At 42.8% G+C, this 24,805-nt stretch overlaps 1 protein-coding gene across 1 annotated transcript in view; it reads left to right on the forward strand.

Annotated features, from left to right (window-relative positions):
• Positions 1 to 1,122: 1,122 nt before the first annotated feature.
• Positions 1,123 to 24,805, forward strand: part of FKBP9 (FKBP prolyl isomerase 9) — a 36,545-nt gene continuing 12,862 nt past the window's right edge. The window contains exons 1-6 of the mRNA XM_037837034.1: positions 1,123 to 1,355; positions 13,152 to 13,297; positions 13,703 to 13,892; positions 14,461 to 14,606; positions 17,943 to 18,132; positions 23,520 to 23,665. Of these exons, the coding sequence (XP_037692962.1) occupies positions 1,123 to 1,355; positions 13,152 to 13,297; positions 13,703 to 13,892; positions 14,461 to 14,606; positions 17,943 to 18,132; positions 23,520 to 23,665 (1,051 nt within the window). The remainder of the gene's footprint in view (positions 1,356 to 13,151; positions 13,298 to 13,702; positions 13,893 to 14,460; positions 14,607 to 17,942; positions 18,133 to 23,519; positions 23,666 to 24,805) is intronic.

Below are 24,805 nucleotides of genomic sequence, written 5' to 3' on the forward strand. Positions count from 1 at the left end.
ATCTTCATCTTGAGGACACTGAGACTTTGTTAATTAACTAGGTAGTCTATGAAATGGTATAATATAATACACTATTGAATTCAATTTGCTCATCTTTTATTTAGTATTTTTGCATTTATATGTATAAATTAGATTGGTGACAGATTTTTGTTATTTGTTTTCCTCTTGCCCTCTCTTTTGTTGCTAGCTTTGCCAGGTTTTGGTTATCAGGAGTATTTGCTTCCAAAACGATCTGAGAAACCTTTGGTAATGTGCTTACGTTTTACCAAAGTTTAATAAATAAGAGCAACCAATTCTAAGCTAAGGCTGCATTTAACTACTATAATTTATTTCTTGAGCGCATCTGAGTCTCTATTAAAAAGTCCTACCCGGCTTAGTAACGTGTGTGGAACCAAGTGAAACGTTTCCTATTAAGTAGGAGCGCACACGGCATCCACTGATAGTTTGGGAACATTCAGGAACTTAAAACGTTCTTCTGGACAACTGTCAGGACAGTCTCTCTCAATACATGCCTCCCCCTTTTCTAAATATTAAAAAAAAATCCTTAAGAACGGTTTCACATACTATCGATGTACAATTCATCCCTGTAACTAAATTTATTTAAAAACAAAAACAAAAACAAAAACAAACCTAAGTTTCCCTCCGTCCCCAAAACAGGAGTAATTGGATCCGCGGACACGTAGCGGGACCAGCGGAGACGCGCGAATCTGCATGGTTAATAAACGTCTCTCTCTCCAGACTTAAGGCAGAAGCCCAGTTCGGAGGCATTCACGCTTTCTCGCTTGGGCCCTGGCCCTCCCCAGGCCAGGTCCGGTTCCCCTCTGAAGTTGCCATCCCGCTCTTTCGGGCGGGGAACTCGGACGGCCAGCCGCCGCCCAGAATCGCAAGGCGCAGCAGGCCCGCGCGGGTGCGCGGCCGCGGCTCCTCCCCTCGCTCGGATGTGGCCGGGGGGCGGGAGGAAGGGGGTGGTTGCTGCCGCCTGGGGAGGGCCGGGAGTCTTTTCCACGTTTGCAAACGCCGCCGCGCGCCCAAGCCCGGACCCTGTCGCCCGAGGTCCCGCGCGCCCTCACCGGCCCTTCGCTGCGCCCCACCCGCTCCCTGCTCCTCTGCTTCCCGCCCCCGATGGCATTCAGGGCCCGGGGCTGGCGGCCCCCTCCACCGCCACTACTCCTGCTGCTGCTCTGGGTGACCGGGCAGGCGGCGCCCGTGGCCGGCCTGGGCCTGGGGCCCGACGCGGAGCTGCAGATCGAGCGGCACTTTGTGCCGGACGAGTGCCCGCGCACCGTGCGCAGCGGCGACTTCGTGCGCTACCACTACGTGGGCACCTTCCCGGATGGCCAAAAGTTCGACTCCAGGTACCGCGCCCTTTACACCCAGCCCGGCCTCCGAGGGTGCAGCGCCCGCTCTCCGGCTGCCCTCTCTCCGGACAGGCCTTTCACTCCCGACGGACCTCCCCCAGCTCCGCCCAATGGGCCCCGCGCCCCTCCTTCTCCCCCTCCCTCCCCAAATGCTCCCTACTCCTAAATCTCTCAGCACGGGGGTGAGTCTCCCGGCCGGTGTGGTCCCCTAATTCGTCCGCTGGAGACAGGAATCTTGGGTAGGACCTTGCGCAGCGGCGTTGGGACAGATCTCACTCTCCCGCGTTTACGCACGCGAAATCTGCGTGAAATGGCCACTCAGCAAGACCCTAAGAGTAGATGTTGATGTCTGCCTGACACCTCTTTACTGTTCTTTCGGTCGGGTCCCCTGAGGGTCTAGCCAGACGCCTCTCGCAGACCCTGGTGATGATGGTGATATGATGATGAAGAAGATGGTGATAGCAGCAGCTAATATTTAGTGAGTTATTACAAAGGGCCAGGGATTGTTCTAAGTGCTTTATATATAATTACCTCATTTAATTCTTACCACAGTGAGGTGTCATTATCCTTATTTAACCAGTGAGGTAACTGAGCCCATTGAGGCTAAGAAACGTGTTTAAGCGGTGGAGTCAGGTTCAAACTCAGACAATCCAGGTCCAGATTCTTTGCGGGTGACCACTTTGTTGTACTGTCCTCTCATTCTGCCCTCACAAAAACCTGCCGTGAGGGAGGAGCTCTCTTGGGTAAGAGGTGGGTCATAGCAGTCATTCAGCTTTGCCCTAGGGCCCTGCACCAACCCCCCACCCCCACCCAGATCACCCAGCTTCTCTCCAGTTTAGCTTTAGGGTTACCGCCTAAAAGCAAAAGTTTATCAGGCCTCTTGTCCTTGAGCTCCAGGCCTCTCTCCTCCCCAAGGCTTTTGTTACAAACCCTGGTTTGTGCCAGCACATCTCTTAGCGAATCACTGGACTAAAGAGAACTCTTTGTTGTGCCTTCGCTAAGTGCCCGAGACTGTGCGAGCCTTGTTCATAAAGTAGTCTCTCTTTTTTAAAAAAAATCAGTTTAGCCTCCCCTGCCTTTTTTGACATTCTAGACAATACACGAGCTGTTTAGCATACTGCCTAGCACATAAGAAGTGCTTAGAAATAGTGATTTTTACTATTATTTCTGTTGTTTTTTTTGAAAACAGCTTTTAGTGAGATTTAATTCACAAACAATACAGTTCACCCATTTAAAGTGTATACTGGTTTTTAGTATATTCAGGGTTTAGAATATTTAGGGTTGTGCAGCCATCACAATGATCTAATTCCAGAACATTTCATCATCCCAAAAAGAAATCTTGGATCTATTGGCAATCACTCTCTACTTCCCCCCAACCCCTCTTCCCCAACTCTAGGAAATCATCAATCAATTTTCTGTCTCCATGGATTTGCCTATTCTGGACATTTCCTATAAATGGAATCATACACTATGTGGTCTTTTGCATATGGCTTCTTCACTTGGTGTTTTCGTTTCTTGGCTGCTAAAATAAACACCATTATTAATGGGTTAGCTTAACAACAGAAATTTATTGGCTCAGGGTTTCAGAGGCTAGAACTTGCTTCCTTCCGTGGTGGGTGTCTTCTGGCTGGCCAGCAATTTTGGGAGTTCCTTGGCATTTTCATCACACGGCAGTGAACATGCAATGTCTTCTATCTCTTCCGGGTCCCGCTGACTTCCAGCTTCTGGCTGCTCCACATAGCTTCTTTCCGTGGCCTTCTGTTTAAGGACTACCATAATAGGATTAAGACCTATCCTGATTCCGTTGGCCACACTTTAACTAAAGATAACATCTTCAAAAGGTCCTGTTTACAGTGGGTTCACACCCACAGGAATCAATGTTATGCTGGGGTACTTAACTCCAAGCCAAGACACTCAGCATGCATAATGTTTTCTGGGTTCATCCATGTTGTAGCATGTATCAGTGCTTCATTCCTTTTTATGGCTGAATAATGTTCCATTGTATGGATATACCACATTTTATTTATTTATCCATTTATCAATTGATAGATAGTGGGTTGCTTCCAGTTTTGAGCTATTATAAATAATGATATTATTAGCATTTGTATGCAAGTTTTTGGGTGGACTTATGTTTTCATTTCTTTTGGGTATATACCTAGGAGGGGGATTGCTGGGTCATATTGTAACCCTATGTTTAACTTTTTTTTTTTTAATTAAATTCAGTTTTATTGAAATATATTCATACACCATACAATCATCCATGGTGTACGATCAGCTATTCACAGTACCATCACGTAGCTATGCACTCATCACCCCAATCTATTTCTGAACATTTTCCTTACATCAGAAAGAATCAGAATAAGAATAAAAAATAAAAGTAAAAAAAGAACACTCAAATCATCCCCCCCATCCCACCCTATTTTTCATTTAGTTTTTGTCCCCATTTTTCCACTCATCCATCCATACACTACACAAAGGGAGTGTGAGCCACAAGGTCCTCACAATCACACTGTCACCCCTTGTAATCTACATTATTCTATAATTGTCTTCAGGAGTCCAGACTGTTGGGTTGGAGTTTGGTAGTCTCAGATATTTACTTCTAGCTATTCCAATACATTAAAACCTAAGAGGTGTTATCTATATAGTGCATAAGAATGTCCACCAGAGTGACCTCTCGACTCCACTTGAACTCTCGCAGCCATTGAAACTATTTCCTCTCATTTTGCATCCCCCTTTTGGTCAAGAAGATACTCAATCCCGCGATGCCGGGTCCAGATTCATCCTCAGGAGTCATATCCTGTGTTGCCAGTTGCCAGGGAGATTTACACCTGTGGGAGTAAACTTTTGTGTTTAACTTTGTTTTAATCAACTTTTTATTTTGAAACAGGACAGTTGCAAAAATCATACAAAAACAATACAGGTAATTCTGGTATACCCTCTTCCCAGATACCTGGATTTATCAACTTTTAAGATTTTGCCACATTTGTTATATGATTCTATCTATCTATCTAACTATCATCTATCTCTGTTTTTTAAACAATTGCTGGTAGTTTGCACATATAATGCTCCTTGTACACTTAAAACTTTCATGTATATTTTCTAAGAACAAGAACATTCACTTATGTAAAGGGTCAACTTTTTGAAGACCTTCCAGACTGTGTCCAGAGTGGCTGTACCATTTTTCATTCCCACCAGCAATGTACGAGGGTTCCAGTTTTTTCATCCCTTCACTAGCACTTGTTCTTATCTGTCTTTTTTATTACAGCTTTCCTGATGGGTGTGAAGTGGCATCTCATTGTGGTTTGGATTTGCATTTCTTGAGTGGCTAATGGTGTTGAGCATCTTTTCATTTGTTTTTTGTTTGTTTGTTTGTTTGTTTGTTTCCTTTGACCCTTTGTATATCTTCTTTTAGTCGCTTTTTTAGTTAGAAAATAGGGAACAATTCCCTGCCCATTCTGATGGTAACTAACAATTCCCACCAGAACAAGTTGTCTGTTACTTTCATCTTTCTAGGGATGGCGACCACTGTGAGGTAGTGTGGGACAGTCAGAAGAGCACAGAGGACCACTCCCCATCCAGCTCTCTGTGATCCCTCTAACACGGGCACCCCCTGAACCTGCAGCTTACAGATTCAGCAGTTACAACATATGTGAGAAGTCCAGTGAGAATAATAGTGCACACTTAGAGAACACTTCACTGTGTGCCTTTATATATAGTAATTCATTTAACCTCAAGTGGATTCCTGTAACCTGTAGGCTACAGATAAAGAAACTGAGGCTCAGAAAGTTGAAATAACTTGTCCAAAGTTCCTAGCTAATAAGTAGTCGAGTGAGAATTTGAATCCAGACCGTTTAGTTTCACAATCTGTAGTCCCTGGTATATAATCTGTCCACATATATGATGGAAGAAAGGCAAGAAGCTATGGAAACACAGAGAAGGCTTAACCATATGTACTGTGTATGTATGTGTATGTGTGTGTGTGCGTGCATAGGGTAGTGTTAGGATGGTCAGGATGGAGCCACAGAGCAAGGGACTGCTGGGATAAAACCTAAAAGATGACTAAAACTTTGCAGGGAGGAGCTGAGGGGCCAGGGCTGTGGGGTGAGAGAGAGCGGGGCTAGTGGAGGGAAGAGCCTGTGCAGAGACCTGGAGGTGTGCTGGGGGAGCTGAAAGCTGTTTGGTGGGACTGGAGCTGGGGTGGGAGTGAGTGTGACAGAGGGGAACAGGAGAGGTGGGAGGGGGTCAGAGAGGAAGGCTGGGGCTTGCTGTTGAGAGATCCTGTCTGCCCACCCATGGAGTCTGGACTTTGCCTAAGGAAGATGAAAAGCCATTGAAGAGATTTAATCAGGGGAGTGCATTTTAGAAAGGTCCCTGTGGCTGTGGCGTAGAGAATGGACTGGAGAGGGCGGGGAGGTGGGTGAGGAAACTGCAGGTTTTGTGAGAGCTGGTGGCACCCTACCCTTGAGTAGTGGCAGAGTCCATGGAAAGGTATGAAAGAGGCAATGAAGGAGAAGTCAGGGGCTACAGCACGTCAGGTCTGGCTGTCTGAGTCACTGCGTGGATGGTTCTCATCAAGGAAGTTAGGGGCAGGGAAAGAAGAGCTGGTATGGAAGGAGTTCTGCTCTGACCAGTCACAAACCTTAAGGGTCCTTTACTTTCCACAGAGCTTTCTTCCTGCATCTCTGGCACTGGAAGGCAGTTGGTGCTGTTTTGGCTGGTAGGCATTTGCAGGTACCAGGAGGCCTAGTGCTTCAGCCCTTGGCTGTTGGCCTGGATGTGGTTCCATTTTACGTTGGAGCCTCTGTGGGCTTGTTGATGTGCTCCTGTGGCTGCTGCCCCAGTGGGGAGTGGACGGCAGTTCCCTGCCTGCCGGTTCTTGTGGGGGCTCCTGTTCTCATCTCCAGCACTTGGGAGCTCCCTGTTGGCTGCTCCGTGTCAGCCTGTCCTGATTCAGCTCTTTAGGAGTTCCACAACATCCTTAGCAGTTAGGGTGAGGGGAATGCTCTCTTTGTCTTCTCTGATTTCCCTCTGGGAACTGAAATTTGACATGTCCCTGTTCTCTCCAAGCAGGCAAAACAAGTGTCTGGTTGGTTTGTTCACAGCATCCAAGGCTGTCTGCAGACCCTTAGGGTCCAGACACTCAGTAAGTACTTACTGAGGAGTGCCTACCACACATCCTGTTGGGTGGAATTAGATGCTCTAACACAGTAATGTTCAAAACATGTATGTGTCAGAATTGCCTGGAGGGCTTCTTTTTTTTTCTTTTCTGTTTTTTTAAATTAAATTCAGTTTTATTGAAATATATTCACAAACCATACAGTCATCCATGGTGTATAATTAACTGTTCACAGTACTGTTATATAAATGTGCATCCATCACCATAATCTATTTCTGAACATTTTCCTTACATCAGAAAGAATCAGAATAAGAATAAAAAATAAAAGTAAAAAAAACTCCCAAATCATCGCCCCCATCCCACCCTATTTTTCGTTTAGTTTTTGTCCCCACTTTTCTACTCATCCATCCATACCCTAGATAAAGGGAGTGTGATCCACAAGGTTTTCACAATCACACTGTCACCCCTTGTAATCTACATTGTTATACAATAGTCTTCAGGAGTCCAGACTATAGGGTTGGAGTTTGACAGTTTCAGGTATTTACTTCTAGCTATTCCAGTACATTAAAACCTAAAAGAATTATCTATATAGTGCATAAGAATGTCCACTAGAGTGACCTCTCGACTCCATTTGAAATCTCTCAGCCATTGAAACTATTTCGTCTCATTTTGCATCCCCTTTTTGGTCAAGAAGATATTCTCAATCCCATGATGCCGGGTCCAGATTCATCCCCAGGAGTCATATCCTGCCTTGCCAGGGAGATTTACACCCCTGGGAGTCAGGTCCCACGTAGGAGGGAGGGCAGTGAGTTCACTTGCCGAGGTGGCTCAGTTAGAGAGAGAGAGGGCCACATCTGAGCAACAAAGAGACACTTAGGGGGAGACTCTTAGGCACAATTATAAGCAGGTTTAGCCTCTCCTTTGCAGTAATGCACTTCATAAGGGCAAGTCCCAAGACAGAGGGCTCAGTGCATCAAACCACCAGTTGTAATGTTTGTGACAACATCAACATCAGGCCTGGAGGGCTTTTTAATACTCAGGGTTTCTGATTTGGTAGGTCTGAGGTGGGGTCTGAGAATTTGCATTTCTAGCAAGTTCCCAGGTGGAGGCTATGCTGCTGGTCTGGGGACCGCACTTTGAGAACCACTGTTCTAATAGAATCATAGACTCAATAACAGAGATTAACTTCATTTTAACATTCATGTATTCATCTGTTAATTCAACAAGTATGTATTGAATACCCACTTGTCTTGGTGCTGGGGATGAAGCAGTGAAGTAAACAGACAGAATTCCCTGCCCTCATGGAGCTTACATTCCAGTGGGAGTGAGGGGAGAGACACTGTAAGTTTTATGGTAAATTAGAAGTTAGGGAGGGCTAAGGAGAAAAATAAAGCCATGAGCAGGGATGAGCCAATAGGCCCCAAAAGCTGAGATGACCTTGGTCACCAGCAAATAACTGGCCACCGCCCTCTGGACTGGGCCTGTCTTGGGCCTCCACAGCAGTCGGGCAGCGTGCAGAAGGTGCGCTGAGTCGTGAGGCTGCCTCTACTGGTTCCAAGAGAGGGATTTCTTCCCACTGAAGGCTTTAGGCGGGAGCTGTTGCTTCAGTTGGCCTTGAGTCTGGTTGGGAAGGTGGACGGGTGTTGAAGAAAGAATAAAAGGGGTGGGCCGAGGCCTGGGCATGACAGCGTGTGCTCAGGGAATAGCAAGAGGCCCTCATGTTTGGGTGAGGAGACAGGGGACCCAGAGCTGGCTGGGAAGGTGAGTGATAACAAGTCCATGTGAGGCCCCTGACGGCCAGGCTGGGGATTGGGGACTTCCTCGGGTACCTTTTGGAGATTTCTGTGCAAGGGGTGAGTGGATTAATCAAAGAGGTGCTCTGGGAAGCCTGCCAGCATGAGTAGGAACCTTGGGATCAGCTTCACCGGGCCTCATTTTTCATGCTCATTCATTCACTCAGCTTCTAATGTTCTAGGTGCTGGATATAGCAGAAAACAAAACAGGGAAAAATCCCTGCCCTCAAGTGTAGGCCGGGGGAGGACACAGAACCCTTCCAGCTGGTTTAAGCAGAAAGGAGAGGGAATTTATTGGAAGGATCTCTGATTTCTCGTGAGTGTCCAGAATCATGAACTGAGGCGCCTTTCTCCATCCCCCGAGGGGGTGCAGAGGGGGCTTCAAGTTCTCCTCCCTGAAGGGAAAACCTCAGCATGCTCTCGGTGCCGCACACCCTCGTGGTTCCAGCACCCAAAACTGACTAACTGGAATCCGTCTTGATTCCAGATGCCCAGGAGAAAATCTGCTTGGTCCCGTTTGGGGCAGGTGTCTGCCCTAGTGGGGGATGAGTCACGGGCTTTGAGGTGGGGCCCAGGATCACCCCTTGGGCAGGACTGGTTCTTAGAAGAGCCAGTGGGCTGGGCAGCACCCCAGAATATGTCAGGGTGCACTGGAGGAGGAAAGTGGTGGCAGAGACAGGTCAGGACACACTTAGGACAGGTCAGGAAGTGCTTAGAGTGCGAGTCGGCATAGCAACTCTTCTCTGGAAAAGACAATTGATGAAAGACAAGCTGCTGGTTCTGTGTTAGTGAACTGAGGCTCTACTAAACTTGGGAAACTGTGCCACCTCCGGGCTAATTCCTCTCTTTAGGGTCTCCTGAGGCCACTGGCAGGCTGGCCCACTCCTCACACTTGCAGTGCTTTTAATTTTCATTTTAAATTTCATTTGTCATAGAGAGCAATAGCATATTCTCACTGATGATTTAACTGGCTCTATGTTACTGAGTTGAGCACTTTGGTAAAATTAGAATTATTTATAGCGATCTGGCATTTTAAGTTGTACAATTGCTTAAAAACAGAAATTTGTAACAGCAATGTAATGATTTTACTTTACTTTACGATGTTTTTCTTTTAATGATATTTTAAGGTGCCAAAGACCCTCCAAGCCAACTGCTTACATTCCAGGGTCCAATCTTCTGTGGAGATAGGAATGGGTGTGTTCTCTCTGGTTTCCCTTCTTTCCGCTCCTTTTCCCTTCTTAGTACCTCCATCACCTTTTCTCTCTTCCCACATTGCAGCGTCTTTTCATTTTTCCATCTGGGTCTCCGATAGTTTTGCCTATTCATTAGTTGCTTGCCCTTTCCCTCTGCCAGATCTCATTAGCTGCTGGTAGAGGTGGCTGTTTGAGGAAATACTCTTGGGCAAAGGGCCTGGGATGCCTAGAGCCACTTTTCAGAGTAACTGGGGATGGGGAGAGAGTTGGGAGGCAGAAAGCCAGTCTCTGCTTTCCCCATTTCAGGTCTGCAGTGGGGGCCAGATCCGTCATCCCAAGGCTGGGCAGCCAGCTAGGAGGCAAGTTTCTACTTTAGTCCATTTCATGCACATTTCAGTTCCATTCACTGCAGTCCTTCCGTCTGGCATGGGAGTCAGACATCTGTGTTGTCCCCAGACCGGACCAACTTTGCAGCATCCAAAAGGCAGTGGTTTCCATGCCCCGTGGGCTTGCTCTGTATTATGCACCATGCTTCCTCCTGTTATGAGTTCTCAAAATATGACAGTCTCTTTCATGTTCAGAAGTAATGGGTAATGCTTTCAGTTTTTAATTGTTTGACCTGAATCTAAAGCAAGCTGACCTTTCCCCTCATAGCTGATCTGAGCTTCAGGTCTACTAACCATAGGGAAGTTTCTCTCTATAAAGCTTAAAATTATAGTTGCCAGGCTGCTAGGCATGGGGAAGGGGAGTCTGGGGTGGGGTCTGGCTGCTCTGAATGCAGAGTTTGACCCGGGACCCCCTTTTGAGCAGCAACCTTCTTCCTGCCGTCCTGCCTCTCACCCGAGAGCCTCTGCAGGGCCCTGGGGGGCACAGTGACCCTGCCCTTGGCCACATCTCTTTTTGCATACACCTGGATTCAGTTTCTTCCCTTCTAGGTCAGTTCCTGCTTCTCCATTCCCTTTCAGTCTTCCGAAATTTTGTTGCCATATTATGAGCGCGGTGGCCTCCTCTCCAGCTCTTTGTCCTTTTTTAAAAAGAGGAGCTTGTGGGCTTTAGAGAGAGGCTGTTCCCCTTGCCATGTGTTCTTTTAAAAGTTTGTTCCAACTACAGATTTAAACCTACATTTAGAAATAGAGCCACAGTTTGTGCTTTAAGAAGATAGCCACAGAGGTAGTTATTTATCCTTGTGGAATGTGTGTTGGCAGTTTAGTGAATTGAATGTGATGGGGTTTACATGACAGCTCCTGTCGTAATGGTCCTTGGGCAGAAATTTTGAAGAGCATATTGCAGGGTGCTGCTGGGGCAGGGGAAGGTAGAAGGATCAGGGGCAGCGATTGAAGCAGTGAAAGAGCAGGGTGGGGGGGAGGTGAAATAAGCTGGTGGAGATGAAAGGAAGGTGTTAGATGTGCTGGACAGTTTCCATTTGCCTCTCTAGGTCCACTCTCCTCCCTTTTCCACCTGTTTTTTGCTCCAAAAGGCTGACCTAGAACATAACTACATGTGCATATTATGGGTTATATCAGTGATCCGCTTGTCGTTGGCTTCTGGTTGGGTTCAGCCCATGGGGCATCAGCAGATCAGAGGGAGGGAGGAGAGTGAGGGGGAGGCACTTATTTCCTCACCATGGGTTGCATCCCTCCTACTAAAGGTCCCAGCTCCTGTCAGGTGACCCAGAGCTGCCCCCTCTGTCCCTGGGCCCTGCAGGCTCAGGTGTGGTAACGCCCTCTGCCTAGCCCCAGAGTTACTGCACTGGCCCTTGTGTTTACCTGCACCTAGTACACTCCTTTGCAAATAGCCCTTTTACTAAACTTTCCTGGAACTGCCCAGTTTGTGTGTATCAACTGTTTCCTACAGACTGGTATGGCTGTAAAGGGTATAAGTGCTTTCTAAATAGTAATCATTATTAAAAACTCTCATTAAATTTGGAAACTATATTTAGGTTCTGAGGATGAAAAATAATTACTTGTAATTTCCAGCCTGTGCATTGTTGTCATTTGCACATGTTCTGTGTCTACGGAGTCTCTGAGCCTTGAGTTCTGCTCCAAGGGTAACATAAACTCTCTGGTTGTGATGGTTTGGTAGATGGCAAAGCACAGCCAAGTGAAATCCAAGAGCCGGCATTCCAGGGATAGGTGGTGTCCCCCCAGCATTGGAGGGTGGAGGTGTAAAGCTGCCCTGGGCACAGAGCTGACCATGTGCTTTTGTCCTCTGGCTTGTTGGCCTGAATTTGGAATCTGCTTTCTGTTCACTGACCTTGGAGAAAGGAAGGCTGTTAAAATGGGCTGTAAAACTAGGAGGAGATACAGAAGGGGGCCAGGTCTGAGCAAGCTGCCCTGGCCTGGGGTGGGGAGGGGCCTGTGTGCTCCCCCAAGCCATACATTAGGGAAATTGAGAAAATGGTAGAATGAAGGGTGGTACATCTTAATGAAGTAAATTCCAGCAGCTCTTAACATTTTATTACACAAGTAATTATGAGTCATTTTGCAAATGAAGATAGAATTAAAGAGAATAAAAATTAAATCTCCTGAAATCCCCTTTCTGCATATTACCATTGGTAATATTTTCATGTATTTCTTTGTGGATTTTTTTGTGTTTATCTGTATATGTAAATTTAAAATGGGATTATTTTCTATTTGTGACTCTGTAACCTACATTTTCCTCTCATTGTCGTTTCATGTCAGTGCATAGAAATCTGTATTATTTTTAAATGGTTGTGAGCATTTCATTGTATAGTCCTTGCCTTGAGGGCAACCAGTGCCATGCCCTTGAACTGCAAATTATTTCCAAAGTTTCACTACTATAAACTAAGTCCCATAAATGTTTCTTAAACACAAAGTGTTGAAACCCTGGGGGCCTCTCCACCAGTTTCTAAGATGCTTGTAGGCAAAGTACATACCTTGGACTTCTTTTCAGTCACACCCCCAGCTCCCCAAAGGAACTAGCACTGCCTTCTGTGGGCAAACACTTGTTGGTTGCTGAATTTAACAGTAAAAGGGAATGAGGGCTTGGGTCACAACTGTGATGTTATTATTTATCTTCCAACCCCAGGCCATAACCAGTCAGCTTTTAAAACACCAAGATTAGTGATTTAAGACAACATCAGACTTTCTATTACTTATAATAATTGTAGTAATATTGGCATAACACTTAGGTTTTCTGGGCACTTTTCATGTATGTCATACACATCTTAGGGTGGCTATTATTATTACTCCCATTTTGCAGCTGAGGCAACTGAGCTAAGAGAGTTGAGGTCCATTTTATGCTACACCATGCTGCCTCTGTGTTTAACTTACCTGGATGAATTAAAAATATATGTAAGTTAACTTGGGATTCGTATCTGTGATGTTGCTTTTAGGTGCCACTGACATTTAGAAAATGGAGAGAATTCTTTATTTTTTTTAACAGAAAAATTGGTAGCTATCTGGCAAAATAAATTTAACACCTTTTTTTCCGAAGGAGAGTTGTGCTGATGCTTAACTAACTAGATTTGCCAGCAATATTCAAGTTCATTTTAAAATTCCAACACTACGAGGATTGTCCAGGGAAGACATTCGCTGTATCAGTAACTCCTGGCAGGTTTTCGCTTTACGTTGGCCTCGCTCTGCTATGGGTACGTTTTCACAGGTTGGTTTCCTGGATAGGGAAGAGCTATTTACACTTTTCTTTTTCTCCCTATCTTATGGGTCTTCAGCTATGACAGAGACTCCACTTTCAACGTGTTTGTGGGGAAAGGACAGCTGATTGCAGGGATGGATCAAGCTCTGGTCGGGATGTGTGTGAACGAGAGGCGCTTCGTGAAGATCCCCCCAAAGCTTGCCTATGGAAGTGAAGGAGTTTGTAAGTTTTTATTTTGGGTTTGTAAACACAGAAACAGCCAGAACATTTACAGACTGTTCAGTCAGGCTGATGGGAGAATCTTGGAAACTTTAGTTTGGGGAAAATGAGAAGCAGTGAACACATATACACAGCTAAAATTTCCATCTTTGGTTTGTGGCCTCTGGATATGAAAGAAGGTGTCATTAATGCAGATGTATTGAATGTTACCCTTGTTGGGAGGAAAATTTTGTTTTCTCTTTTCTTCTCAATTTCATCTGGAGGGAGGAAACATGGCTTTTGGCATCGTACACTAGGGACCCGCTGGAACCCTTTTGATTTCCATTCACCTTGGCCCTGTCCTAGCCATTTCTAGGTCTGACCCTGGAACGCGGTGGCTTCCCAGTGTGAATTGTCTTTAATTTCCAGCTGGCACGATCCCCCCTAATTCAGTTCTTCATTTTGATGTACTTCTGATGGATATTTGGAATTCCGAAGATCAGGTTCAGATTCACACTTATTTCAAGCCCCCCAGTTGCCCTCGGGCCGCGCAGGTATCTGATTTTGTGAGGTACCACTACAATGGAACGTTCTTGGATGGGACACTTTTTGATTCGAGGTAAGTCCCATGGTTCATGGTCATATTGGTGAAATGCCCCCTAGTTCCTTCAGGCTCGGCTGCTTTTTTTAATGCCTATGGGGTAACCTGTACCAAACTCTTACTGAAGTCTTACAGAGAGAAATATCAGTCTAATTTAACATGTATTTTGAGATCTCATTATTACATGCAGGGCCCTGTTTCTGAGTAGGCTCATGCATGCTAGGGTTCATTTTCATAGAGCTTTCCCATAGAAGGAAGAGGGGAAGGGTAAATGTGCATCAAGCTGTGGAGAAGTGTGGATGGAAATGAGGTGCTGAGCTGGGGGAAGGGAGCCCTTTGGGCTGTCTTCTCAGTATAGTGTGTTTGATTAGATGGACCAGCCTGCCTGTTTGGAGGAATTATTGTAGTTTAGTTCCATACTTTTCATTTCTTCCTAAACTTGCCATCTGTTCTGCATTTGGGAGCAAACCCCCATTAATGCCTTTCTCATTGTTTAGCTGAGATTTGGGTAACAAAACCTCATTGAGGGATGAGTTGGAAATGACGTCATGCTATGAAACGTTTTTCCTTTCTCATTGGTTTTCAGTCACAATCGCATGAAAACTTATGACACGTATGTGGGGATCGGCTGGTTGATTCCTGGAATGGATAAAGGGCTGCTGGGGATGTGTGTGGGAGAGAAGCGCATCATCACCATACCTCCTTTTCTGGCCTATGGGGAAGAAGGAGATGGTAAGTCTTCCTCTCTCTTGGAGCCACTCTCATCTGTCCTTGTTTTATTGCAGTTTTTATTGAACCGTTACCACGGAAAACTCACCAGAAGTTTTGGTCTAGACTCACACTGTCTAATATGGTAGCCACTAGCCAAATGTGGCTATCTGCATTAAATGAAAATTATAACCTTAGCTCCATGTGGACAACAGAAAAGCATAATATTTGAAAATACATTCATTAGAATTAGTGTCCTGTTTGTAGTTTTGCTGTGAAGGAAAATATAGAATATTGGCTAATAAATAGAATTTCTCACTCATATTTGAATTTCAGGCACATTTAATCAGACTGACACAACAAAGAGACCTCCAGGCATTTAAACAAGCAACATATGTAGTTAAGAACGGAAATGAAAAAGAAGATAATTAAGAAGTTTACTGATGGTGGTACCTGATTTGTAATAACCCACTAATATAATGTTTTTCCAGTTATGTTTCATGGTTCTGTAGGTCTACAAGAGGAGAAGGGGGGAGCCTCTGAGGACGGGGCTTAGCCTTCTCCCCGTCTGCCTCCACTGTAATATACTTTACATGTTGGGAATCTGCTTGCAGTTTCTTAAAAAAGGAGGCAGGTTGCCTGCTAAAAGAAAAATTAAATTTGAAACCCATTGCCCTTAATATGCCTTAATTCTCCCCACCCTGAGATAAGAGTTATTCTTACTGATGCTAAAATGGTCCTATCCTTGGCCACTGGAAGTTCATTCACTCTGGTTCCCAAGTCCTTTTGACATCATCCTCATGCTCGTGACATACATGACAAAGCTAGATGTGTAGCCTAATGTGAGGACTAGCTAGAGTTTATTTATCTTAAAAAATATTTTCAGAAAATTAAAACCAAATAATATGTTTTAAATGGGTGAATTGTATAGTATGTAAGTTGTATCAGTCAAGCTGTCCTCAAATTACATATATATTATTTAGTTAGTACATGTCAGTGCTATAAAAATTAAAGCCCTGTAGTTACTTTTAAGGTTTCCAGTTTTTCTTTTAAATTAAGAGATGTAAACATATGGCAACGTAATGAACCTTGAAGATATAATGTTGAGTGAAATAAGTCAAAACAAAAGGAGAGATGTATGTTACCACTTCTATGAACTCTTTGAACAACGTAAAATCAATATCTTATAATGTAGAATAATATTGGGAATCTAGTGATAGACAGTAGCTAGTAAGGGGGAATGATAATCTAATATGTTCAGATATGTTAATGATGGTGAATTCAAAGGTATGGGAATGGATAGGTGTGGCAATTGTTTGTTAATGGGATTATAAGTATCAGAGCTGTATTGAAGGCTAATAGGGTTGAAAGGGGTTGTATAAAGGCATGTTTCCCACAGGTCAGCACCACAAATATAGATGGGTGCTTGCATGATACAGTTCTAAGGCATGACACTAGCACAGAGAGTTGACCACAGAAGGGTCTATGGGAAAAATCTACCTACTGCATACTAGGGACTATAATTAGTAGGAATACCACACTAGTACCACACAAATACTAGGGACAAATAATTAAGGGCTGACAAGAGGTATGAGGTGTTTGTCATCATGAAAATTGTTTAAAATGGAGAGTGATGAGGATTGTATAACTAAGTGATGATAATGTGAGACATGGATGGATTATCGTGGACATAACATATGCTATGTGAATTTAGGAACCCCATACTTTATAAGTCAAGCCCTAAGTCTTGAGGCTTGCTGGAGGCAGGGAGATAATAAATAAGTAAATAAACAAATAAATAAAGAGATAATAGAAAAGTACAAAGGATTAATAGTCCATCACACATATACACACACATGTACGCAAGTACCACTCACTTCAGGGACTGACACATCTTACATTCCAGAGGCTGACTCAGAAGCCACTTTCAGTGGATTTCATCATTCCCTGGTAGTGGGGCAGGGGAGGGTCCACCAAAAGCCAGTGGGAGGAGCACAGACTTGGCGTGCATCTGGTTTACCTGCCCAAGCCTACTCTTTGCACGGTATAACAAAGGGCAAGTAACAGCGTTGAGGGAGCTGGTTTGCCTGTTAACTTTCTTTTACTCCAAATTACTGGATTCAGAGTTATTTTTTGGTTGATGCTGATCTTTGCAGGGAGAGCTAGTGCCCAGTGATCTATGTGGATTATTCATTTTGCAGATAGTCCATAAATCCTCACTGTTAGGAACAACCAAGAGAAGCAGAATGATCTTGAAGTAAGAAAGAAATTATTTGAAGATTATTTATATTTTGGATTTTGGGTGTCAATAATATTATTTATTTATTTTTAAAATAGACTACTTTTTAGAGCAGTTTGTAGGCTTATAGTGAAAAATTACACAGAAATTTTAGAGTTTCCATGTACCTGCCCCTCTCTCATATACAGTTTTCCATATTAACATTTTACATTAGCGTGGTACATTTTTACAATTGATGAACCAATATTATTAGAATTATATTATTAACTAATATAACTAAAGTTCATAATGTACATTAAGGTTAACTCTTTGTGTTGTATGGTTCTTTGTTTTTTTTTTAAGTTTGCATTGCACTGACTGATATACAACATAAAATTTTCCATTTTAACCACATTTAGATATATAATTCAATGGTATTAATTACTATCACCACCAGCCATTCCCCCAAATTTTCCATCACTCCAAACAAAAACTCTGTACCCATTGAGCATTAAGTCCTCAATTCTCCTTCCTCCCACTGCTGGTAACCTGTAATCTACTTTCTATGAATGTACACATTCAAGTTATTTAATATAAGTGAGATCATACAATATTTATCCTTTTGTGGCTGGCTTATTGCACTGAACATGCTGTCTTCAAGGTTCATTTATATCTTGTTTCAGATGCACTAAAAGGATTGAATTTTGCCTTTTGCCTTTAAAAAAAAAAATTGACTGGTGCTTCTAAAGAACAAGTCTGTGTAGTGTCTTCCAGAACCAGATCAGAATTTTGTAATTTGTGCCTTTAAAGGCCTGTGATTTGCATTAGCACACAAACAGAAACCACAGAGGTGGGTATTTGGGTTTTCATGTGGGTGTATAATCACCCACATGGAGCCTTGATTTGCCAATATATACGTAGAAGTTTGCTCTTTTTCCTGAGGAAGTCAAGCTTTAGATTATACCCTTCCAGTCCATGGTTGGGCACCCTGTGCAACCTCCCAAGATTTGGAGGACATTTGTTTCTGTGACTTGAAAACCTCAAGGAATGAGTAACACCATCGCAGAGGATGTTGAGTTGTAGTTAAAGAACTTCATAAATCTTGTGTTCTGAGTTAGTCATCTCCCTCCATTCCACTGTAGGGAAAGACATTCCTGGACAGGCATCTCTGATCTTTGATGTTGCGTTATTGGACCTGCATAACCCCAAGGATGGCATTTCCATTGAGAATAAGATAGTACCTGAAAACTGTGAGCGGAGAAGTCAAAGTGGGGACTTTCTGAGGTATCATTACAATGGCACACTTCTGGACGGCACCTTCTTTGATTCCAGGTAAGGAAATGATTGGAGCCTTTTCTGATAACGTTTTATTAAATACTCTTCTTCTGGCTGGACTGTGATCTGAATTCTTTGTCAGTGCTGGTTTGTAGTTGGTATTCTGATCTCCCATACAGATTTATGGGTTCTGAAACTGAATTTCTTCATAGACTATTAGAACAGTCTCCTTCTTCTTGGGGAATGCGGGAAATGGGTCTGCAGGGAAAGAGCAGAGGCTCTGGACTTCCCAATGGCTTTCCATGGGGTGATGAGGAAGCACTCCCACCACCTCCCTATACTGTTCTCAGCTATTCAAGCATAAACCCAACTCTGGGGTCCAGAATGGGAAGTGGCCAGAAGTGAGGTCAAGGAAGTACTGTGGAAAAGAGCTTGACCTTGGTACCAGGAAACGTGGTTTCTGGTGTCTGTCCATGAGGTTCTAGCTGTGTGGCTTAGGGCAGCATTTAGCTTTCCTGGGCTTCAGTTTTAACCTTGTTACAGCACCTTTCTCAGAGAGATGGTTAGATGAGAGATAAGGTATGTGAAAGTGCTTTGTAAACTTTAAAGGCTGATGAGCTGGAGGGGACTGGTTAGATGAATTCATCTCCCCGATGCTGCAGAGGCTAATTACCACACCACTGTTGTTATTCAGAGTTTCGTTTTGTTTATCAGGCATAACCTTCAGTTTGTACAGATGGCACCAAGTGCAAAATGTGAGCATGTGGCAGGTATTCAGTATGTCTTACTCATTCAAGTGGCATGTGTTGTCTGGAAACAATTCCTTTAGCTTCCTGTAGAGCAAACAAGTCATGACAGCAACCTACCTGTCTCCATGAGGTATTGGCCTTTGGTTTATTTAGTCATCTAGAAACATTGGAGAAGAATCTTTACAAGGTATTATTTCATTTGAGTGATTCATTCTTCCTGCTTCTAGGATATCTTCCATTAAATTTTTCATTTTATTTTCTCAGAAAAAGTGACATTCATAGAGTTCAAAATCAAAACAAAATATGCATTATTTTGTAGAGATAAATCTATGGTTTTAGACTTAATGTATAAATATGTAATTTGTGACGACTACATAAAGGTAGGGGGTGGGGGGATATAGGAACATAGTTTATGTATGCTGTTGAAGTTGTTCAGTTGGTCTCAAAGCAAATGAGATTTTTATAGATTTCGGATGTATATACACTATTCTACAACTTGTGTATTTCACCTTGGAAATTTTTATGTCAATGCATAGAAAGAAATCCTTTTTTTCCCCCCCTTGCCTAGTGTTCCATTGGATGAATAGACTTTATTTATTTATTTAACCATTCTTCTATGGATGAACATTTGAGTTGTTTTTATTCTTTTTCTATTATAAAAAATATCGTTCAATGTGCATTTATATTATTACTTATTATAGGCAAGTTTGGTTCAGTCATTTTCCCCTGGAATTGTGTTTCCCAATTGAAAGACCATTTTTCTAATATATAACAGATTTCTTTCCATGCTAGTGGAATGATAGTATTCTTAAGTTTCAAAAGTTTTTCCATTTTAGTACATTGGGATCTAGCCTGTCTTAACAGCTGCATAATATTCCATTGCATAGATTTGCCTTAATTCAGGTAATCAATTCCTTGATGGTTATTTATATTGTTTCCTATTTTTTGACATATTAAGTAGTGCTGCAGTAATCATTTTTGTGGCTAAATCTTAAATTATAAGATTAATTGTTTCCTTGGGATAAATTTGTAGAAGTAGAATATCTGGATCAAAGGTTATGTGTATTTTTACAGTTGAAAGTTTTACTCCCCCTGCACTGAGTGCCTTATTCCCTACAAACTTGGTAACATTGGGTATCATCATTTAAAAATTATCTTTGCTAATTTATAGGAGAAAAATACTACCTTATGTATTTTTAAAATTTTAACAATATATTTTATTTAACTCAACATATCTAAAATATCATTTGACAGGAAATCAATATAAAAATCAAGAAACATTTTACTTTTTTCATACCAAATCTTCAAACTCCAGTGTGTATTTTACACACACAGCACATCTCATTGGTTTTAATCTGAATTTGTTTGATTGCTATTGAGATTGACATTCTTTCAAATGTTCATTTGCTATCTGGATAGCTTCTTTTGTGAATTACCTGTTCACGTCCTTTGCCCATTTTTATATTGAATGTATTTGTTCTTTACTTATTGATTTGAAGAACTCTATACATTAAAGATATTAACCCTTTTATGATTGAATATTGTTGAAAGCATTTCCTCCTGTTATTTGTATTTTGATTTTGGTTATTGTGATTTTTGACCTGTTTAACAATGTCAGTTTTTTACAGTGTTAAATACATTAGACTTCTTTATGGTTTCTGACTTTGGTGACTTGCTATAATATCCATCCCTACCCTAGAGTACATAAATATTTGTCTGTATTTTCTTTAAGCCCTTTAACGGTTTTATTTTATATCCTTTAAAATATTCTTTATTCAAATGTTTATATTCAAAAGTAATATGTTCTCATTATATATGTGAAACAATCCAGCTGTGTATAATGAAAAATATCATAGTTTCCTGTGAACCCATTCCATTCCCCACCCTGAGGTAAGCAATATGCACAACATTCCACATTTCCTTTCCATACTCATAAATGCTTTCATATTTAAATCTTTCAGAAACCATCTGGATTTTATTGTGGAATTCAATGTGACAGAAAGGATCTAACTTCATTTTTTTTCCAGATGGTTAGCTGGTTTTTCCAACACTCTATTGAATAACTCTATCTTTTCCTCCCTGATGTAAAATGTGACTTTTATTATGTACCAAATTCTTTTGCATACTTTTGGATCTTTGTGTAGAATTTTTATACTTTTTCATTGATTTGTCTATTCCTGAGCAAACATTACACTTACTATTATTACGGCTTTTTAATTTGAACGTTAGAGAGCATTCTTTTTATTTTTTCAACATAGATTAAATCCTAAAAGTATAAAAGGTTATACAATGAAAAACTTCCCTCCTGTCCCTGTCCCTCAATTGCCCAGTTCCCCTCTCCATAAGAAATTGCATATTAATTGCATTGGTCTTCCATACGTAGACAGTGATATACACAGACATATTCCCCCATTTTTGTTTTTTTCTAGGGATGATAGCTTGCTGTACACTGCACCTTCAACTCAGTATTCTTAATTATTTCTTTTTCAAAATGAATTTTAAAATGACTTTATTGAGTCCTTGTTTTAGTTTGCTAAGGCTGGTGAAATGCAATATTCCAGAAATGGGTTGGCTTTTACAATGGGGACTTATTAACTTACAAGCTTACAGTTCTTAGGCTGTGAAAACATCCAGATCAAGGCATCAACAGGTGATGCTTTCTCCCCGAAGACCGGTTACTGGCAATCCTCAGCTCCTGTATCACATGGCCAGGCACATGGCAAAGTCTGCCTATCACACCCTGCTTTCCTGGATTCCGTTGCTTCCAGCTTCTGGCTTCAGTGGCTTCCTCTCTCAGCTTCTCTGGGGCTTTTTTTCTGTGTCTTCTCTCTGTCTTTTATCCTCTTATAAAGGACTCCAGTAAGAGGCACACCTCAACTAAAATAACCTACTCAAAAGGTCCCACCTGCAATAGGTCTACACCCACAGGAATGGATTAGCTTTAAGAACATGATTTTCCTGAGTCCATAAAGCTTCCAAACCATCACAGTCCTCCTACTCCCACCCCCACCCATTCACATACCACTTGGATTTTGATCAGGGTTGTTTTAAAATTCATAATTTTTTTTTTTTGAGAAGCATTCACAACTTTACAATCCTCATATTTTCCCACTGGAAATTTCCCATTGGGGAAAATGATGGTTTTTCCATTTAAGTCTCCTTGTATATCCTCCAGTTAAAGTAATTCAAAGCTTTCTATACTTCCAGGCCACCCTGTTCCTCCAGTCTCTTCTTTTGAGGCTCCTCTTTGTCTTGGCCTTGGCTGTTACCCCATTGCTCTTTCCCTGTTCAGATGCTGCATCCTTCAGTGTTTGCTGACTCCACCCTCCCCCTTTGCTGACTATTCCAACCGGCAGCTCTCCCTCCCTCCTGGAGGCACCTGCTGTCTCTCCCAGCCCTTGGTGTCCCTTTATAATGGACTCCACCTCTTAAGTAGCCTCCTCTATCCTAAATGCCTAGCCGTGGGCTGCACATTGCTGATGACCACCATGTACCTGCTGGAGAGGTAGTAACCTAGGGAAGGTGTGATCCCTGCTGTTGGCTAGAGGATTCCAGAGAGCCCAGCACTGTGCTTTCCTTCCCTGCTTGGCTCCCTTTCCAGCTGTCCTGGTTGGGAATGAGGTTTGGGGCTGCTTTCCTCGGTGGGGCAGGAAGGGGTACTTCTCCACAGCCTCTCCTGGGGGGGGGGGGTTATGCAATAATCTCCAACTTCCTGGGTGAGGAGAATCACCTGTTATTACTCAGGTATATGATTCATTTATGCCTCTTAGCTCTGAGGTCTCTGATGCTGTTGAGAAGGAAGAGCCCTCACAACTTTTCATCTCTTTGGCCCTACTTGGCTGTGCCATCTTCTGTGTCTCATGACAAAATGGTGGAACCGAACCAACTGGCTCTTTCAAGGACAGGCTTTTTGCCACATCTGCACCAGGCAGGGATGGGAGATGGGTGCAGGTCACTGTGGTCCAGAGTTTCATAGTAGACTTGACATATGAAGTTTTATTATTTTATTCTGGAATCATCTCACTTTGGGGAAGTGATCCCTATTTTCACCAAACCCATTAAAATCAGACTCAATTGGCAATTTATACAGAGGCTGGATCTCTCCACTTGGGCCTCCTGCCAGGGGTCCTTGGGAAACCTGAAGGTGGCTTGGTGAGCAGGTTTTGCAATAGGAATATTTCATCCAGGCTGTGGTAGATACTCAGTTGGCCTCAGTATATATGCTACTTCTCTGGCAGTCAGAATATTCATGTCCCACACATAACAGACTTTCTCCTCTTTGGATACTGGGACAATCTCCTTGTGACGTATTCTGCGTCTCTATAAAAGGACTACCCCTGATGCTTTTTTCATTAACTTGACATGGTTACCACACACACAGTCCAGTTTAATTAGCTGCATTTCTGTGTGGTTGCTTTTTGTAATCCTCATTGCTTTCAGCACCCTGACCAAACCAGAGGGTCAGACTGCTCGTTTCTGGGAGTGTTTCTTTAGATGGCTGCTCATACACTGCATGTGGATTCTCCTTGTTCACCATTTCAGGGAACATGTTTCCTTGTGGTGTCCTCAGATTGTGGTAGTTCACCCTATTTTGGGGTCTGGAGGCCTCTGTTCCTGTTGCTCCATTGGATGAACTAATTTACACAGCTGCTGTGGTGTCCCTCTTAGTAACCCTTTGTTTTCTTTCTTTTTCAGCTACTCCCGGAACCGCACCTTTGACACGTACATTGGGCAGGGCTACGTGATTCCTGGGATGGATGAAGGTTTACTTGGTGTTTGCATTGGAGAGAAGCGGAGGATTGTGGTCCCCCCTCACTTGGGGTACGGAGAGGAGGGGAGAGGTGAGCCCTGCCCGGGTGTTGCCTCCACATTGCTTGGAACAAGGGCTTCTTGGGCACCAAAACATTGATGCTGAAGTCCGGCTTAGAGGGACCAAATAGCTCCAGTTTCTAGAGTTGCTCTGTTAAATTTCTCTTTGTACCCCCTGCTCTTTTTTCTCTATGAAAAGTATTTCACCTACCCCAAAGTTGAAAGAACTGTGCAGTGAACTGTGCTTAGATTCACCAGTTAACAGTTAACATCTTGCTATATTTTTTAAATTTCTCTCTATAATTACTTTTTGGGGGGGGACGGAAAACAAGTTACAAAACCCCCGTTTTTTGTTTTTGTTTTTGATTCTTAACAACTTCATTGAGGTATTATTTATATATCATAAAAGTCACTATTTTAAGTGTACAATTCATTGGTTTCTAGTCAGTTTAGTGAGTTGTGCAACCAATACCATAAACCAGTTTTAGAACATTTTTATCACCTTACTAGCAAACTTCCCTTTTAAAATTACACAAATGATTCATGTTGCAGTATAATGCTTCCCCCCACGCTCACCCCTAAGATGTGTACATTCTAATTCCTAGAACCAGTGACGAGGTTGTTACTGTACATGGTAAAAGGGACTTTGCAACTGTGGTTAAATTAAGGGCATTGAGATAAGATTATCCTGGATTATCCAGGTGGGCCAAGTATAATCACAAGGATCCTTGTCAGAGGGAGGCAGGAGGTCAGAGAGGGGAAAAGATGCTAAGATGCTGGCTTGGAAGATGGAGGAGGGGGCCGTGAGCCAAGGAATATGGGCAGCCTCTAGGAGCTGGAAAAGGCAAGGAACGGATTCTCCTCTGAAGCCTCCAAAAGGAACACAGCCCTGCTGACACCTTGGTTTTAGGCTTCTTACCTCCAGAATTGTAAGAGAATAAATTTGTGTTGTTTTAAGCCACCAAGTTTGGGGTAATTTAGGTAAAATAGGAAACGGATCCAACTTTTAGGTAAAAGATACTTTTGAGTATATATGAATCTATGCAATTAAAAAGAAATATACATCCATACACTAATATACACTGACAAAAATGGGATCACTGATACATATTACTTTGTAATTTCTCTTTTTACTTTATTGTGAAAGACTGTCTATGTGAACAGATGTTTTA

Source organism: Choloepus didactylus, chromosome 5 (assembly GCF_015220235.1).
Source record: "Choloepus didactylus isolate mChoDid1 chromosome 5, mChoDid1.pri, whole genome shotgun sequence".
NCBI classification, from domain to species: domain Eukaryota; kingdom Metazoa; phylum Chordata; class Mammalia; order Pilosa; family Megalonychidae; genus Choloepus; species Choloepus didactylus.